Here is a 17,703-nt window from a genome sequence, read left to right as displayed (position 1 = left end):
TAATGTGCGCTGCTTTTCTACAGGAGATGGAAAGCATGAGCCAGCTCTCATTGGAGGATCAGAGGTGGAGAGGGTTATTCATGTAGATGTGCTCAATAGTTGGGAGGGCTTTACCCATGATGTACTTTTGTAGTATTTTCCACTCAAAGGCATTTGTGTTTCTATACCAGGCCATACTGCACACATCTATAGAAGTTTGCCAAGGCTGTAGGTGGCATGCTAAATCTCCTCAGAATCCTGAAGAATTAGAGGTGCTGTTGTGCTTTCTTTGCAATTATATTTATATGATGGGTCCAGGACAGGTCCTCTGAGATAGTGATACCCAGGAATTTAAAGTTACTGACTGTCTCCACCTCTGAACCTCCGATGAGTACTGGCTCATGGTTTCCATCTCCTTAAGTATACAATCAATTTCTTGTTCTTATTGAGAGGTTGTTGTTATTACACTACTCAGCCAAAGTTCCAATCTCCCTCCTGTATGCTGATTCGTTGGATCTGTGCCAACATGGCAGCTGAACCTTCATTATATTTTATTCTACAAAAAGCTGGAAGTGGAAGTAGTGGTTGCACAGGTCAAGCAACTCTGCAGTATCAGAAATGTCAGATATTAAACCAATGTCCAGGTTTCTGCTCAGACAGGCATTAAGAAGAAACCCCTTCTAAACTACTTCAAGAGTAAGAGAACTATCACCACTGGTTTGGCCTGTCTCTTTACATGGTTAGAAAACAAATTATTCTTCACAAGGGTAGAGAGGAACTTTAAGGGATATTCTCAGAACTAGAATATATCAGCTCTGAAAAAAGATTGAAAAGGCCGAGTTTGTTTTCTCTGGGACAGTGGAAGTTGACAGATTTAATTAAGGTATAAGATTATTTAATTATGTCTCGAAGACAAAAAGTTGAAGAGTTCAACAAAGAAAGTAAACTAAATTTTATTAAATATTGTCTTGAGCAACTGAAATCAAAACAAATGAAGAAAAGCTAATTTTTAGCTACCACAAAGGCTGACTGGCAGTAGCTAACATTTACAATAATTGCAGCATCTGCTTCCAGGATAAGGCTTTCCTTTCCAGGGTATCAAAGGTTTCCTTCTTCTTCAAAAACAGACGTTTCCTTTTTCCACCATTGACACTGCCCTCACCCACATCTTATTTACCAACCATCTACATTCACCCCATCTTCCCTCCATCTTAACAGATCCCTCGATGCTACTGGAGGATGGCACCGAAGTTCTCAATCTGCAGTTTGTGGATTGGACTAATGAATACTGAGCTGAGCTGAATAGGGATTCATTCAATTTTGTGTTTTATCTGTTTTCGTTCGTTCTTTCTGGTTACAATTTTTTTGCGCATAGAGCAGTTGATTTTCTTGTTGCCGTTCGCAAGATTTGGGATGGGGGTGATATTCTTATTGTTGTAAATTTGTATTTTTATACGCAGGGGGGTTGATACTCACCTTTGAATAGGTACCATCTGTGGAGAAGATGAATCTCAGGGCCATATCCTGCATAAATATTTTGATAATAAACATATATTGAAAAGGGATAAAAATATCTTGCAGGATCCGCTCATCTTGCTCATGAACTGTTTGTCCCACTCCCATCAGGGAGGAGGCTACATCACATCCACGCCAATACCACCAGACTCAAAAAAGGTTACTTTCCCCAAGCAGTAAGGCTGATCAAGACATCCACCCACTCACCCACCCCTCCACACCCTGAACCATCTCTATTTTATCATTTCCTGTCAATCACTTTATCTATAGACACTTCTGTTCCTCACATCATTTTATGGACATACAATAAATCTATCACATAAGCTATCTTATGTGTTTATATTAATTGTGCTTTTAAAAAAAATCATAATTGTGTTCTTTATCACATTTTTTGTGCTGCATTGAATCCAGAGTAACAATTATTTATCTCTTTTGCACTTGTGTACTGGAAATGACATTAAACAATCTTTTTTTTTAACATTAAACAATCTTGAGTGGTATTTTAAAAAGCCAACTTGTACCATTGCCATAGTGTGGAATTGAGTCAAGTCAGACACCGTATAATTTCAATCAACCGTTTCTTCTTTATTGCGACTTCAGCCGGCGAGAGATCCAAGATCTACAGTGGGCAAGAATCCCCTCTTGCCGACCCGGCCTCTCTCCTAGGATCGCTACCATACATACAGATACCATCCCTTTTATACAGGTAATTTGCAGAATTTATAATAGTTACAACAGCCTTTGAGTTACTTCCTCTTAAGCAATCAGCACAGCAGAGGGTCCATATTTGTCCATCCTCGCATGCAGATCTAGGTGCAAAGCTTGCTCCGACTGTTTTGACCACAGGTTAATTATAAAGCTAGTTAGTTATAAAGCAGGAACAATCTTAAACAAAAAGGGAACAATACAGTCTGCCATACTTCGCATACGTGACTAACTAAAAATTGCCATTTCAGCAGAACAGCTAACAACGTTTTAGCCTTAAACGGGGACAAAAATGCACCAAAAATCCTTAGCCATAAAAGGGAGTAAGACAGTAAAAAAAGACAATACCTTCATTACATTATCAACAGTACTTCTCTTAGAATGTATTTCTGCACTCATTACTCCTCATTGAACCTGATTGACAGATATTGTGATTGTTGATTGGTTGTCTATTATATCCAATGATGACAGTTGGATCTGTGTAGCTTTTTTAATTACGTTGAAACTGCACGAAGACACCTGTGCAGAAGAGATTTTAAAGTGGAAAAGTTGCTGATCTGGGGCAGTTGCATTCTCTTGACTTTGGAATCCAGGTCCAATGGTATGAAAAGTCATCACAACTGGAGTCTTCCTTGGTTGCAGTGGATCACCATGACCTCTTTGGTATCTTGTCACACCCTTCACTCTGCACAAAGCGTTGCAAAACCACTTTCCAGGGCATTGGATCTTACTGTTGATCTCATCCATACAATTTACAAGGCTTGTGGTCCTATAAATTCTTGCTGCTGTCAATGGTCCACAGTATGCAATGGATGCTCAGTTTTGAGCTTCCAAGTGCATTCAGAGTTTAAAAGCAAATATGTGCAGCAGATAGAAGTCTAAAATAGACTGCATATCTTTTGTCAATTTACTTTATTTTTCCATTTTAAATCCCAAAACTACTATGTTGGGATTTGAACATTGGTTTCTGGATTTTTAAGTCCCCATCCCTACACTATTAGTCCAATAATTTAAATACTGAACCAGTATATTTTTGGAGATTGCAGCTTGACCGATCCTATATGAATAATGAAACATAATTCATTACCTGTGAGAAGTTGATCTTGGCAAGGATTCAATTGGATTCATTTCTATGATCTGACCTTCCAGTCTACTGACCATGCACAGAAACTCTTCTTTTTCTCCTTATTGTCACAAATGTATCAATATTCCACTAGTGCTACCTTAAAAATGTTTGCCCTGAGGATAAAACTGAAAATCGACAACCCACTCTATCATCACAATGGCATATCAGTTGCACAATTAGAGGATTAGACAATGAGGTTTAGATAATACCCATACAACTCAGAAATATTTAGTCAATAAACTCAAACCCAAAAGGATCTTTCAAAAATATAAACTCATGTTTCACATGCTTGCTGATACCGAAGAGTTAAACCTTCCCAACAATTCTCTCAACCCTCCCCACTTAATAAACCGCCACCATTTAACCCAGATCAGCGTACAATGAGTCTTCCTTTGTTTCAATCATGCTGAATAGGCAATATTAAAGAGAGGGCAAAAGAAACCAAGAAATATATAATTCTATTTTTATTTGGCTGTTTTCATAATTTTCTCCATAAAATCTGCCTTGCATTGACAAATTTAAAAGGAGCTGAACAAGTAATGGATGGCATATGAATCCGTAGAGAGCCATATTATGAACGCTGCCCTGGCAGTACATATATCACATTAATTATGCAGAGTGTAACTGCTCACGGATATGAGGGTCCATAATTGGCCACATTATCAAACTATAATATTTGTCTCCAGCATGTTAAATAATATGAGATACCCATTTGTTGCATTTTAACTACCTTCATCACCTGAAGAGCAGAACACTATCAAAATCCAGATAGAGTATCAGACATATCAAAGATCGTTGTCTCTAATGACAAGAATAATATCCCAAACAAAACTTGAGATTAATACATCAATATCAATCTAACCACTTAGGGAAGAGAAAACAATGCAATAAAAGAGTTAATAATTCAGGTCAATAATACCACATCAATCCCAAATATAATTACGTTTGACTTTCCACAAATACTACCAATCCTGATTACTTTCAGCATTTTCTAATTTTCAAGCACACAAGTTTGCTCTGCTATTGAATAATAAAACTTACATATGCCAAAGGCAATGAGAAACACATTGATTTTTTCTTACAATGTCTGTTATAGTTCTTTCCTAATAATATAACCATGTTTCTCTTTACAAAATGCAATACAAATAACTTGCTAAATCCTATGCTACGTCTTCATGTCTCTGAAGTTCAGTTTTAGCCACGATACCAATCTCAATTCAAAACTTAATTCCAGCAGACGGTTTGTCAAGCCCTCTCACATTTCCGATGCTGTTCCTACAAAAGTGGCTTCGTTTTATCTTTTCTCATCTTCTGAATTTTTGGAATGGCAACTGCTTCTGAAAGCAGAGTTCAATAATTGCTTTAATAGTCACAAGATGGTAGATGATAATGTTACAATCACTTTTATCAATAAAAATTACCTTTTACTTTTAACGTTTTCAATGTTTTGGGAATGGCTTCTTCCCCTCAACCCTCAGATTTCTGAATGGACAATGAGCCCATGAACACTACCTCTCTATTTTTTTTGCTCTCTATTTGCACTGTTTTTTTAATATACAAATATCTTATTTTAATTTATAGAGCATTTTACTTATCGCATTGTAATACTTCTGAACAACAATTTTCACATCAGTGATAATAGATCTAATTGTGATTCTTTTCAAAAAAATCAGCCTAAAAACTATGTTTACAACATAAACATCTAAGCCACATATACCACAACAACAGTTTGTTAAAGTCAGTCTGTCCTCAACATTACTGAAATCAATAGCAAAGAATAAATCAGTGGATTCAAATTTTTAAAACTTCCCAGCATATAAAATCTGCCAACTTCTTTCCCAGGATGGTTGCCCAGATGTGGAACATGGAAGCGCATCTTTTAAAGCACTGGCAGCAGTTTAGGGGTTTTAATCCTGCTCACCATGGTGTCAAGCATCTGCTAACCTTCCATATCAGCTTATCTATCTTCATGTGGCTCTCTTTAGATATTGACCTCTCTATGCAGTCCAACATCTCAGCAGAATCTTCCCATCCATGTATTGACAGACGGCCCAGGCATTGTATGCTGGCCATTCAGGAAACTTGGTTCTAGGCTGTGACATTTGGATTCTGGAAATAGTGAGCGGCAAGCAAAGGACTGTCAGTAATCTCCTGTAATCTCTTCCTGAAATATCCATCCTTGAAAATGGGCTTCTAACTGCAAAATGTCATCCTGCATATTGCTTTCTGGAATTAGTCCACATTGTTGTGAACCAAGAAAAGCAATAGGTGGTATGAAAAAATTAAGCAGATACACAGGCCAGATACATTCAAGTTTCTCATCTTTCTTCTTTTGAGAAAATTTAAATGTGTAATATATTCCCATTTACTCACTTAGATTTCACAGAGAGGATCACTTAAAGAAATATGCAATATCCCACAAAGCAGAACAAAGTTAATTGTATTTATTGTTTGTTATGACTTATCTGAGAAGCCACAGCCTGACAAGGTCAGAAGTGTAAGAAGGTCATAAATAAAAGCATGCTGTCTGCTGTCACTTCTGCTCAAGAGGCCAGGACAGCCCTAGTCTCCAAGAATTAATACGAATACTTTTGGTGCCCCAGCAGCAACTCCACATCAGAAACTAGGGCCTAAACTGGAAGGATACAAGAATTTGAAGAATGTATCAAGATAAAATGAACTGATGTACAAGGTGTATTTCAGCAACACTAGCAGAACAAAAGGAACTGACATGAATCCAGATATTTAGTTGTTTGCAAAGAAGAGGTACAACTTTAAAACAAATGCAAAAATGGCATTTTGCAGCTCCACATACACAATCTTAACATTCGGGTTCATGTGTGCCACCTTTGATCAGAAAGCCTTAAATTGCCAGGGGCATTGCCAATCCGCCAGCAGGGGGTGTTGCCGATCAGAAAACTGCCGGGTGGTTTTTGGAAGAGCCAGCTCATTTAACAGCTTGACCTTTGTTCCATATAAAACATAAAAGTCAGTTATAACAATATCATGATAACTTTAATTATTATTCATTATTTATTATTCAAATGACATTACAATGCTTCACACAGGTCCACCCTTCCATCCTTTAGAGATCATGTATCCACAAATGGGTCCATGGAAAAACTTTGAGCCAGTCTATCCTATAATTGGATAACAATACTGGAAAACAATTTTTTTTCAAAAATGTTGCTTCCTCAGAATTCTTTTGAAAATGATGCTTCTGCAGCTTTCTTTTTGGTTATGATAGACCACTTGAAGCTGAACACAAATGTACTGTAAGTTCAGACTACTTGCATCATGTAGGAATTTGGAAAAACAAAAAAAATTAACTTTTATTGACTATAATGCATTTAATTGCATAACAGTGCTGAACTTTGCAACAGTTCAACTAAGCTAAAAATGTTTTGATGATTTTCATTTGTGCTCAATATCTGAGGCTCCTCACTTAAGTGTCCAACAATAAATAGCACTGATGGGGTCCAGTTGTCCTGATACTGTTTCTCCATGATGGCAATTTCCTGGTGAAACTTTTCACCATGCCCATCACTGACAGCACCAAGATTTGCAGGGAAGATGTCTAAATGAGAATGGAGAAAATTAATCTTTAGTGACATGTTGCACTTCATGGTTTTGTATGCTCGAAAGAATGTTGTCAACTAGCTGCACATAATTAGGTGCTCTGAAAATTTTCAATAACATCTTTGAATGCTTCTACGCGATTTTCTCTGGTCGCAGTAGAAGTTCTTCAAATTGTCTGAAATTGATGACCGGTTTAATTTGTGGACCACAAAAATGCCTTCCTTAACCTTAGCATCAGTTATTGTAGGAAAAAATCTGTCTCAAATATCAAAATCCTTTATGGAAACTTCTGTAACTGGATTCCATCCTTGCTGTCTTCAACCCAATAATTCTGCTTTTGCCTTTGACAAACAGAAGTCTCTGACCAGATCATTTAACTCAGATTGAATTATCAAATGAGGCTTACTCAACATAAGGTTCAAAATCTGTATCAGTATCATTGTTGTTTTCCATTCCTGGCTCGTGAATCTTCACTGCCTCCTCTGGACTCCATGTCATGTTTTTCTAAAGCCTGTCCTGCCCTGCAGCATCCACCCTGCATAAGCATGCCTAGACAAGATAGAAAACTTTTCAGCTTACATTGTGGGTAACATTTTAATTGACCTGAAATATAAATTGAAATAAGAAATATTGGCGATTTGTTAAAAAGTGGTATGTGATGGAGAAATTTCATGGTGATTTTCATGATCAGCAGCCCAAAATCCATAAGATACACTCAAAAGTATTCAGGAAGCAAAATCTTTGTTGTCTCGTGCAATCAGAGACTTTCCTTAACTTTCTCCTCTATGTTTCCCTTAAGTACACCACACAAAGTATAGGTATAAACCAACAAATTTTCACTTACCCCCCTCTAACTGCTATTCTTTAATCATTTTCCCTGACTCAACCAAGCCATGAAATTAATCTTCACACTGGTTAATTCCAAGGAACGATACAAAAGGTTGCTCCATTGGATGAAAGGGCTCAGTTCTAATTCCCAAAGCATTCCGTTTCAAACACACATAACTTGCGTTTTCAATTACTGATCATATCTGCAATCTAGGTGGCTGATTTGCTATCAGTCCAATTAACTTTAGTTTTCTTTCAAACCAAGGAATTTAAGCATTCAAGACACCTCCTCAAATTATAAGTAAATTAACCCAGCTGAGAACTTCAGTACCTTAAGTTGACATAAAGCAATGACGGGACATTTATTCAGGATTGTGAAGGACATGATTCAAAAATAGATCAGAGAGGTCAATTACGTTCAAAAGATTTTTTTTCATGCCTATGTATCATTGTCAACTGGTCAGCAACTCAATTCAGTGCTGGCAAAGCAGCTTCAAACAGAGCTTTTGTTCATTTACAATTCCTGCTATTCTACCTAACAGCATCAGCTGACATCCTGGCTCAGAACCAGCAAATCTGGATACTGGATAGAGGCTACATAAACCAGCGACTAAAACTGCTAGTTTTAGTTTGGCTCTTAGTTGAAACTCAAACAATTAAAGTAACCACATGCTTTACTGCAGGTGGGGAAAAGGACGAGAAATAGAAAGTGCTTGTAATATTAAGCTTAACAAACCTTCAATTCAGATTGTTCACTCAGGTCAAAGTCTTATGAAGTGTCTCATCTTTAGTCAGTGATGGCGTGGGGGTGGCGGGATGGGAGGTTGGTGGCAGTGTACATGAGAGAGCAGTGAAATGGTAAATCAGCTGATAAAACATTGGTACAGTGAGGATGACCTTAGCAGCATGTTGCTTAGTTCAGTTTACTATTTACATTTAATATCTCCCTCTCTAAATGGTTTAATTGAACCACTCTACCCATGATCAACAAATGTAAGATTCACAGAAATAGTTGAAAATAAGATTCTTTTCTCGTCAACAAGACAGCATACTTAATGTTTTAGACTAAAGAAATACTATTTATTCCAAGCTCTTGTACTACTTTTTATTAACTCTATAAACACATCTTCTCTCATTTATCTTAAACAAAAAAAATGCATGCCAGAAAGCATCCTCAAATAATGTCTGACCTGCTGAGTTCCTCCAGCATTTTTTGTGAGTTGTTCCAATAATTTCATTGCTGTTAGTACTGAATGAATCAACATTATATTGAACGTCTTGGAATCTTGAAGTACAATCAAAGTCCTTATTGTCTTATAAAAAGAGTAATCAAAGGTTTTATTTATTTCCCAGTGTATGCCAGGATCTGTCACAGGTGGTGTGGATCACATACACTTATCATGCAGTAACAAGAGCCACGACAGTCCAAGCTGCTTACACCAGTTGGACTAGTAATAAAATTTCACATCGACAGCTATATCTGGCCTATGTAAAGGCCAACATGGGATTGTTTGTAAATACAGGTAGTCCCTGAGTTACGAATGTCCGACTTACGAACAACTCGTACTTACGAACCGAGGAAGGAGAACGCCGTCCGCCATTTTAAGTTGGATCACGACACAGTCTGCCATTTTAAGTCGGATCGCTACATCGTCCGCCATTTTAAGTCATTGCTGTTGACACTGTGTTGAGTGTGTAACTTTGTATTTGGCTTAAATTTTTCTTAGCAAGATTCACCCTGACTGCCACCCCCCCCCCCCTTTTCCAGTTGGCTGGTGGCACAGTGAGATCAGTGCCGGGCTCGGGAACAGAAGTTCCCAAGTTCTATCCAGTGACAGACTGCTCCTGAGCGCGCACTCCATCCACACCGGGTTGATGTCAAGCTCACAGTTTGACCTCATAAAAAAAACACTGCCACCTCCAGTTTAAATTCCCACGTGAAATATTGTGAAGGATCAAATACCCAAACCCAAACCCAGCACAACCCCCACTTGTCCCATTTAACCTGTCTCAGTGTGATGGACTTTAGGACCCGGGGAATTCAGTACGGTGGTCCTTAGGACACGGCGGAGCTTGAGACCCGCCACCCGTAGTGTTTCTGGTCCATTGACGGGAAACGATCACAAATGAAAATAAAGTGGAAATAATAAAGCGTTTGGAAAGAGGTGAAACGTCATCGGTCATTGGAAAAGCGTTAGGCTACAGTCGGTCAACAATCGGAACAATTTTAAAGGGTAAAGGATAAAGTGAGAATAATGGATCATGTGAAAGGCCCTGCCCCGATGAAAGCTACAATTACTAAGCAACGCAGTGGTTTAATTATTGGAATACATATGTTTCTTAAGTGTTTTAGATACATAGAAAGGTAAAATATATACTATATATTAAGACAAACGTTTGACTGACACTAAATAATACTGGATGTATTTGTTCCAACTTACGTACAAATCCGACTTAAAGACGGACTCAGGAACGGAACTCGTTCGTAACCCGGGGACTGCCTGTACACATTGATGCCTGCCTATTTACATACTGCCAGCATCTATGTGTTTTTAAGTAATGAGCTGCTGGAAATCTTAAATAAAACAGAAAATGCTGGAAATTCTCAACTTTGTAAGAAGCACCTGTGAAGGAAACCATGATCATATTGAATGCTGGGTGTGTCTGAGTCATCCACACATGCTCCTATTTTCTTAGAAAACAGTTCATCATGGAATTTCACCATTAAATTTGATCCAAACTTTGCTATCTGGCCTTGTTATCTGTGACCTCCTGTACTAAAACCAATGCATGTTCAAAGAACAGGATCTCACCCTCCAACCTGTCACATAACAGCCTTATGATAATCAGTAATCCTAGCCACTGTTCCTACATGTTCAACTTTTATAACAGGATGAGCTACCTCAACATTTTGCAATTTTTGCAATGGCACTCACATCTACTGTGATGAAGTGCTTTGAAAGGTTGGTGGAATCAACTACTGCCTAAGCAAGGACCTGGAGCCGCTGCAATTTGCCTATTGCCACAACAGGATTTATCCTGGGTCTAACACATTGATGCAATTACAAAGAAAGCACAGTAGATGCTATCTCACTGACTCTCCACTTGGCCTTGGATCATCTGGACAATAATAATATCCTCCAGTCCAAAATATCGACTACTTACTTGTTTCCATACATGCTGCCTGACCTGCTGAATTCCTCCAGCATTTTGTGTGTGTGTTGCAAAAATAATACCTACACCAGGCTGCTTTTTATTGATTACAGCTCAGCATTCAATGCAATCATACCCTCAGTTCTAATCAATAAGCTCCAAAACCTGTGCCTACTTGACAGATAGACCTCAGTATGTGCGGTTGGGAGACTGTAGGTCTGACACGGTGGTCAGCAGCACAGGAGCGCTGCAGGGGACCGTGCTCTCTCCGGTCCTGTTCACCCTGTACACATCAGACTTCCAATATAACTCGGAGTCCTGCCACGTGCAGAACTTCGCTGACGACACGGCCATAGTGGGGTGTGTCAGGAATGGACAGGAGGAGGAGTATAGGAAACTGATACAGGACTTTGTGATATGGTGCAACTCAAACTACCTGCGTCTCGATATCACCAAGACCAAGGAGATGGTGGTGGACTTTAGGAGATCTAGGCCTCATATGGAGCCAGTGATCATTAATGGAGAATGTGTGGAGCAGGTTAAGACCTACAAGTATCTGGGAGTACAGTTAGATGAGAAGCTAGACTGGACTGCCAACACAGATGCCTTGTGCAGGAAGGCACAGAGTCGACTGTACTTCCTTAGAAGGTTGGCGTCATTCAATGTCTGTAGTGAGATGCTGAAGATGTTCTATAGGTCAGTTGTGGAGAGCGCCCTCTTCTTTGTGGTGGCGTGTTGGGGAGGCAGCATTAAGAAGAGGGACGCCTCACGTCTTAATAAGCTGGTAAGGAAGGCGGGCTCTGTCGTGGGCAAAGTACTGGAGAGTATAACATCGGTAGCAGAGCGAAGGGCGCTGAGTAGGCCACGGTCAATTATGGAAAACCCTGAACATCCTCTACATAGCACCATCCAGAGACAGAGAAGCAGTTTCAGTGACAGGTTGCTATCGATGCAATGCTCCTCAGACAGGATGAAGAGGTCAATACTCCCCAATGCCATTAGGCTTTACAATTCAACCGCCAGGAGTAAGATATGTTAAAGTGCCGGGGTTGATTGTATTTAATGTATTTAAGTAAACTACTTAAGAACTTTTTAAAAGCTATTATTAATGCTTTTTGAGAGAGTGATTTAGAGGCATATCATATTTTTACTGAGTTAAGTATTGTATGAAATTAGTTTTGCTACAACAAGTGTATGGGACATTGGAAAAAATGTTGAATTTCCCCATGGGGATGAATAAAGTATCTATCTATCTATCTCTATCTCCCTCTGCAACTGGATCCTTGACTTCCTCACCACAACCCGTGCAGGTCAGAAGTAGCATCTCCTCCTTACAGACAACAACACTGGTGCACCTCAAGGATGTGTGCTAAGACCACTACTCTATTCTCTCTGTACTCACAACTGTGTGGTTAGGCACAGCTCAAACACCATCTATAAATTTCCTGACAACACAACTATTATTGGCAGAATTTCAGACGGCATACAGGAACAAGCTGGTTGAGTAGTGTCGCAATAACAACAGTGCACTCAATCCCAGTATGACCAAGGAAATGATTGTGAACTTCAAGGGAACACACACCAGTCCTCAATGAGGGATAAGCAGTGGAAAGGTAAGCAGTTTCAAGTCCCTGGATGTCAACATCTCTGCAGATCTATCCTGGGCCTAACATGTTGATGCAATTACAAAGAAGGCACCACAATAGCCATATTTCATTAGGAGTTTGGGGAGATTTGGTATGTCACCAAAGACACTCACAAATTTCTACACCATATACCACGAAGAGCATTCTAACTTGTTGCCTCACCGTCCGGTATGGACAGGCCAATGTACAGAATTGAAAAAAGTTGCAGAAAGTTGTAAACTCAACCAGCTCCATCATGGGCACCAGCCTCCCCAGCAACGAGAACAACTTCAAAAGGCAACGTCTCAAAAAGACGGCATCCAACATTATGAACTCTTGTCACCCAGGACGTATCCTCTTCTCATCGCTACCATCAATGACAAGACACAGAAACCTGAAGACACACACTCAATGTATCAGGAACAGCTTCTTCCCCTCCACCTTTAGATTTTGGAATGGACAATTAATCCATGAATACTACCTATCTTTTATCCTCTCTGTAATGGGCTGGGTTAATCAGTCCCAACAATTCAAGTGTGGAAATAAGCAGACAGGCACAACAAAGTAACTTAAGTGTAATTTCTTATCATAAAAAAGCACAAACCACACAGAATACTACATAGCAAGTCAAAAAGACTCTGGGCTTCATATTCTTAGTCACCACTTGATTGTTCCTGTTGTTGGTGGAACTCTGATTTCTGGCTCTCTCATGAAACCACCCCTTAATCACAAGCACCGATCATGATTTCCAGCCCCAGTTGAAATCCAAAGAATTAATGAAAAATTCTTACATTTATACAAGATCCACAAGTGTAGACACCCACAAGACAAACCCTTTGATCTTACATTAACTCAGCATGCTTACACCAAACAACACATCATGTGTCCACTAACACAGCATTCAGCATACCCTCATAAATCAATTAAGACATCTTAATGGTCACCCCTCATTATCTTGTAGCACACAACATTCCTTGGACTTGCAATACATTTATGTTTTCAAACAAGCAATACACCTGAAGAAAGAATCCAGCTATCAACAGACATTCACATTTTAATGGTTACTCATGGTTATCTCAGTGTTTAATGGACTTCACTTGCTGCAAGTTTCAGAAAGAGTTAAGTGGTCTTTTGACCTAACAGACATTCACTCATTGTTTTTTTTAAACAAACTCCAATATGCCACTATCTTTTTGCACTACTTATTTAATTAAATATTTTTAATATATACTTATTGTAATTTCATTTTTATTATTATGTATTGCAATGTACTGCTGCTACAAAACAACAAATTTCACATTGCCAGTGATTGTTTTACTGATAATTTCCAGCATTTTCCATTCTATTTTCAGTATTCACGAGGTCTGATTGAATGACTGTAACTTGCAGAGTAGCAATGTCCAGAAGAGAAATTGGTGCAGCAGACAGCTCCTGCTTTATTAAATTTAAAGTTATTCCTTCCAAGCCTTTCATTGCATCATTCCAAGGATTGCTGCCAAGTCATACTTTAATGTCTGCTTGGCCTTGAAAAGACAGTTAATGATATTCTTCTGCAGACCAATGGTAAAATTCCACACTTGTACCCAGAAGTCCACTCTAAAGTCATTCTTCGAACACGATGTTGTGTGGTTCTTTTACGAGTTATGACCCTACATCTGCATGCTTATGTTTATTTTATTAACCCTTCTGATTTTTCCCATGGCATTAAAAAACATGACAAAATTAACTTTCAGTCATCTCCAAAGCTTAAAAGGTCAGATTTCTCTAGTATTTTTGTACAAGTTTCATTAGTTCAATTCTATGATCTTTTCCAAAACATCTTCTCCTGCAATTCAAGACTTGAAAACAACACAGTACATACCAAGGTATGACTAGGGCAGTACTTCTAAATACATTCCCTCCAAATTATATGCACCTTTCTTGATTTCAAGACATGGTACTGGATTCAATTTTTTGACTATTCTTCTGCGTGGAATGGATATATTTGTCATTCACTAGAATAAAATTGCAAATTTATTTTAATGTAGCTAACACTCCCAATGCACATTGCTTTTCTTTCCATTTTAAAGCTAAAGATCTTAAGGATTAGATTTATTTGCCATATGTATAGCAAAACATACAGTGAAAAGCATCATTTGCATCAACAACTAACATATTCCGAATATGTGCTGGGGCAGCTTGCAAGTATTGCCTGTTTCCTGTACCAACATAGCATGCCAGCAACTAACTAACCCATATGTCTTTGGAATATGGAAGGAAATCAAAGAACACAAAGGAAACCCACAGGTCACAGAAGGGACATACACACTCCTAAGACAGGAATGGAATTGAACCCAAATCTTGAAGCTGTAGTGTTACACTAACGGCTACGCTATCATGCTGCCCAGTGCTGCTTTAAATGTAACCCCGTTTATAATTTGCCCCATGTCCCATCATTGACTGCTATGCTTTCACATGCCAAGGGCTTAAACTCCAGAATTCTCTACATCTTAGCCCAAGCCCTTAACAATTTGCTCCCTACGTACCTTGGTGCCATCAGTCACCAAGGTGAACCTACGTGTACCAAAAATGGACTGACAGGAGCCTGCAACAGGCAGCCGAGGGTGGAGGTGGAAACAGATACCACAGTGGCGTTTAAGAGGCTTTTAGATAGAGACGTGAACATGCAGGATATAGCGAGAAATGGATCACGTAGAGGCAGAAGAGATTTAATTTGGCATCATTTTCAACACAGACATCGTGGTCCAAAGTTGCTGAAGTGTTCTATCTTCTATGTAAATTAAACCCGCATCTCAGGTGTCAGTTCATAGCCTGGTGGATAACGGCTTTTCCAGTGGCCAGCCAGTTATCTGCTAAATGTGATCAGGGTTTACCACCCTCTCGGGCTGATTTACTATATTAAAAGTTGCCAAATAAACAACCTGCTGATGAACTGCTTTTCAAATCATTACAGTGAAATAAGAACTACATGTCCCGAGCCTAAGCTCCGAGGTGCACCACTTTGTTGTCTCATTTCAGGCGGGTGTCCCTTTAATCATGAAAAAAACGCCTCAGGTTGTACCCAAACCCTCTCGCCTATTTGCGAAGTTACAAAGTAAAGCGGATGGACATGCCCGGTTACCTGTAATAGGAGAGGAGCCCGTTGCTGAGCACGAACCAGCGGCGCTGGTAACCTTTCAGATAGTTGGTCCATTTGTGGAGCCAGCCTCTGCGAGTGTCAGCGGTGGCGGCCGGGGGCAGTGCGGGCCCCGCCAAGCCACCCGCCTCCTGGGGCACCTCGTTCATGCCGCGGCCGAACGGATGTCCGTGCACGGCGCTGAGACAAGGACAGCAGCCGGCTTCCCCATGAAAGAGGCGGGTCTCGGGCAGGAGGGGAGGCGGGCCCCAGAGAGGCGGGGGCGGAGGCCTGGCCTGGCCGGCCCGGCCCAGCCCATGGCTGGGGGAAAGGTCCGGCAGCTGCAGTGGGAAGCTCCCCATTAACGGCTGCCACTCTCCATTTCAGCACCGAAACAAAACACACATCGTGTGAACGGGAGAAAAAAAGTACTACCGATTGTCAGCAACAACATCCGAACAAAAGTAATCCTCAGTTTAAAAATAAATATCTATATATCTTTTAGGACATCAGTGGCGCGAGTCTTTAAACGTGATTTGTGTGTGTAAAGTGACACACAAAGTGCTAGAGGACAAACAGCATCTGTAGCAGGAAAAAGGACAGTCGACGATTCATACTGCGACCCTTCATCAAGAAAGGGGCAGGCGCCAGAATAATAAAGTAGTGTGGGGAGGAGGATTAAGAGATCAAACTAGCAGATCATTGATGTCCGCATGCAAGAGGAAAGGTAGGACTCACCTATGACCTGCCAGCTTCTGTTCCTACCCCTACCTTTCTGCTCCCTTCCCTGCCAGTCTTGATGAAGGGTCTTGGCCAGAAACATTGAAATAATTTCCCTCCACAGATGTTGCTGAGTTCGTCCAGCACTTTGTGTGCGTGTTGCTCCAGTTTTCCAACATCTACAGCATCCTGGTAGTTATTACAGAGATCTATTCTTCAAAGAAAGGACATATTTACCTAGTTATTCGCGTGCCATCTAACTTCAAGGAAATCTGTGAACGTGGAATAGGTTTCTTTAAAGCCATAAGCACCCAGCAGGTTGTAAAGAGAAATTGAAACCAACAGTATCACGGTTTAGGCCTAATTGTTTAATGCTATTGTGTAGCGACTTCGGGATGAACATGATGATGTATATCCTGTTCATTTTACATAGTCTTTCAATTTCCTCTTTTAATTCAGCATATTTATGGTGTTTTGCACTTATTGATTTCTGTATGTTATGTGTATTTGGAACGACTATATCTATTAAGTTGTCATTGCTTGTTTATCCTTTAATATTATATCTGGATGGTAATTATGGATTGTCCTATCTGTAATAATGGATCAGTCATAATATAATTTGTTGAACCCTACCTCGAAAACTGGATTAGGCTTGAATTTATAATAAGGTATTATTATATTATACTATTATCAATTGTTCTTTACATCCTTTTCATAGCCCTGTGGCATATTTCCTGCTCTTCTGTGAGTATATTGTGGTTTTCGAAGTGAGTGGTGATTAGTTGTGAGATGCATGATGTTACAATTTTATATATAGTTTGTAAACAAGTAATAGGACAATATTTTGATGGGTCATTTGTGATTTCTCTTTAGGTAAGAGATATCTTTTACCTTGTCAAAAATTTTCCAGGATTTTAAGAAAATTGTTGATATGCATTAATAGATACGGATGAAGCCATGGAATTTTTTTTTTACCAATAATGATGAATATTATCACTATTGGTATTTTCCAATTGTGTTTTTTTGTGTAATGGCTTTCAGCATATCCATTGTAACTTCAGGTGTTTGCATTTCTTTAATTGTGTGAGTGTGTTGTTATCCCTCCCTAATCCAGTTTGCTTCTTGATTGTGCATCACCCTGTTTGAATACATATTAGACCAAACGTTCATTGTCTCGTGTTTGTTAGTAATTCTCTACGAGGGTTGGTGACATTTTGGTGTGTCAAATTTAGTTTCAATGCGCTGAATAAACCTTTTTTCAGAACTGATCATTCTTTTTTCTTCATCTGGCACATTTCACGTATCCATTTAGTCTGGCTTTGCATGCTCCAAGCTTTTTGTTTTACTTTATTTATAAA

General features: G+C 39.4%; 1 protein-coding gene across 3 annotated transcripts in view; it reads right to left on the bottom strand.

The window, feature by feature from the left end:
- osbp2b (oxysterol binding protein 2b) overlaps nt 1–16,030 on the bottom strand; it is a 408,269-nt gene extending 392,239 nt beyond the window's left edge. For all 3 annotated transcript variants that reach the window (XM_073065344.1, XM_073065346.1, XM_073065345.1), the window contains exon 1: nt 15,632–16,030. In XM_073065344.1, coding sequence (XP_072921445.1) covers nt 15,632–15,987 — 356 coding nt within the window. In that variant the 5' untranslated portion in view covers nt 15,988–16,030. The remainder of the gene's footprint in view (nt 1–15,631) is intronic.
- Between the last annotated feature and the right edge of the window lie 1,673 nt (nt 16,031–17,703).

This window comes from Hemitrygon akajei, chromosome 14 (genome assembly GCF_048418815.1).
Source record: "Hemitrygon akajei chromosome 14, sHemAka1.3, whole genome shotgun sequence".
NCBI lineage: Eukaryota > Metazoa > Chordata > Chondrichthyes > Myliobatiformes > Dasyatidae > Hemitrygon > Hemitrygon akajei.
This window is presented reverse-complemented; position numbering and strand designations above follow the sequence as displayed.